General features: G+C 52.3%; 1 protein-coding gene across 3 annotated transcripts in view; it reads left to right on the top strand.

Moving 5' to 3' along the window:
• The first annotated feature begins 77 nt into the window (after window positions 1-77).
• RAB19 (RAB19, member RAS oncogene family) overlaps window positions 78-2,372 on the top strand; it is a 10,157-nt gene continuing 7,862 nt past the window's right edge. For all 3 annotated transcript variants that reach the window (XR_004841235.1, XR_004841234.1, XM_009649231.2), the window contains exons 1-2: window positions 78-350; window positions 1,209-1,392. Coding sequence is in view for 1 of the 3 variants with exons in the window: in XM_009649231.2 (XP_009647526.1) it covers window positions 156-350; window positions 1,209-1,392 (379 nt within the window). In the remaining 2 variants the exon portion in view is untranslated. The remainder of the gene's footprint in view (window positions 351-1,208; window positions 1,393-2,372) is intronic.

The following is a 2,372-nucleotide window of genomic DNA, read 5'->3' as shown; positions in this document are numbered from 1 at the left end:
TCCTGCCAGCGACGCTCACCTGTGAGGTTGTGCTACAAACCAAGAGCAGTAACAGTAATAACAACAGCAAGGACAACGACGACAACAACGACGACAACAACAACGACAACACCACAGCCCCCCCACCCCCGCCGCGGGCCCGCCCGGGAGCCGCCATGCCTTTCTCCAGCTCGGAGGCGGACGACGCCTTCGACTACCTCTTCAAGATCATCCTGATCGGGGACTCCAACGTGGGGAAGACCTGCGTGGTGCACCGCTTCAAGACGGGGCAGTACAACGAGAAGCAGCAGAACACCATCGGCGTCGACTTCACTGTGCGCTCGATGGACATCGACGGCAAGAAAGTGAAGGTCGGTGGCCGGAGGGAGCCCACGCTTCCCCGTGGGCTGCACCGGCTTCCCCGTTACCGCGTCGCTGTTCCCGTGCAGGGGCCGTGGGAGGATGCGTGGCATCTCCCGCCTGGCCCTGCTGAAGGCAGCAGGGGAAAGCCGGTGGCCTTTCCCGCCAGGGCTGTTGGCGAGGGGAGCTCTACCTCAGGAGGATGCCCTGGGGGATGCAGTTACCTGATATTTGAGTGCCTGCTTGCCCTCGTGGCTTCTCAAGATCTACCTGTGGAGAGGACTCACGCTCTGCTTGCAGGGAGTTCTCCAGAAGCCAGCTCTGGTTTGGAGAGGGCGTCGCTTCCCTCCGTCAGAGATGTGGGGGTTTGAGCTGGGGCACCAAGGAGGGAGAACCTCTAGTTTGCAAAGGCTCCATTTTGACGCACGCTTGGTCTGAGGGAAGATGAAGGCTTGCAAGATGAGCACCAGAAGACACTGTTAGTTACAACTTACCACCGTGCGCCAATGAAAGTTCAGATGCCTGCCCATTTGATATAGCTTTGCTTTGCCCAGCCTGCATCAGGGCTTCTTGGCTCTTCTCCCTTGCCTATTAAAAGGCTATAACACCCTTTTAGTACAGTTTTTGAAACTGTGTTTCCCGGTCTCTTGGCAAAGCTTTCTCTTTGGTCTGTGTAGGTTGTCTTTACAGGCATGTAAATGTCCCTTCAGACCTGGGGAGGGCAAAGCCACGCTGCGGGTGTAGTGGCGTGAGCTGGGACAGGTCTAGCTGCCTTCTAGACAAGGGGTTTCAAAAGCATAGATGCTGATGGCAAACACCCAGGAAGCAGAGTTCGCTGTTCTTTACAGCTCCTATCCTTTCTCTTACAGATCCAAGTGTGGGACACGGCTGGTCAAGAACGCTTCCGGACTATAACCCAGTCTTACTACAGGAGTGCCCACGGGGCCATCCTTGCCTATGACCTTACTAGGAGGTCCACATTTGAATCCATTCCTCACTGGATTCATGAAATTGAAAAGTATGGTGCTGCAAACTTGGTCATGATGTTAATTGGTAGGAATCTAACCTTAAATATTACGCTGTATAGCTTTTTTAAAACATGCATAAACCCCCCCTTGCTTTCCTCCCACTACCTAAGCATCTATAAACTATGCATCAAAGAGTGCAGTTGTACTTAAAATAGATCAGAAATTGTATCAATTTGACCTAAGCTTAAAAAATTGGGAAAGTCATAGCCTGGTCCTGACAGGATCAACCCCATTGCAGGCAGTGCAAACTTTTTATTTGTTCCTTTCCTGCTGGAATAATGCAGCAAATTTGCTGCTAGTCTAGCAAAGGGGGACAACCCTTACTGAGGCTAGAATTGCAGTAAGTCTGACCCCGTACTCCCGATGCGCAGGAATTTAGTGGCTCAATAATTCATGATGAAGATGAACGTGCAGAGCAACACAACTCCTCGTTCTCATCTTTCCTCTCTGTTCTTCTGCTATGCATGTGCGCTGCTCTGTAGTGGGACACCGATCAGGTAAGACAGCAGATGGGGACATGGCTTTTACAGAGTGCAAAGTAGTCTGCTTGCATTCCTCCTCGCTTATTCCACCAGTGTTTGAGAAACTTTGCCTTTTGAGGAAAGGAATGGGTAGAAATTCCTGAGACTGGAGCTGGTAGGAAGCGGCGTGGTTCTTTCCCTTTGTGTTTCAGGTTAGTATTGCTCTTCCCTTCCCCAAGGAAGAAGCTGCAAATGAGAGAACTGGTGCAGTAAAATGACAGAGCTTTTATTTCCATTCCACTGCGTCTGCCTGTTCCGCTTGTGGCACTGTGCTGAGAGCAACGCCTGCAGCCACAGCGGCCCAAACTGGCTCTTGAGCCCAGGCAGCGCTGAGCCCCGCAGCACAGCAGGCGTGGGACCTAAGCTTCTGCTTGCGCTCCTCGCCAGCGACTGGCTGCTGCTGCTGCGGTGGTTCTTCCTGTTCTTCCTGGGAAGAAACAAACAACAAATCCTGACCTGCATGTAACTGCAGTGCTTGGCATGA

The sequence above is a fragment of the Egretta garzetta genome, unplaced genomic scaffold (genome assembly GCF_000687185.1).
Source record: "Egretta garzetta isolate BGI_Z169 unplaced genomic scaffold, ASM68718v1 scaffold321, whole genome shotgun sequence".
NCBI classification, from domain to species: Eukaryota; Metazoa; Chordata; class Aves; order Pelecaniformes; family Ardeidae; genus Egretta; species Egretta garzetta.
This window is presented reverse-complemented; position numbering and strand designations above follow the sequence as displayed.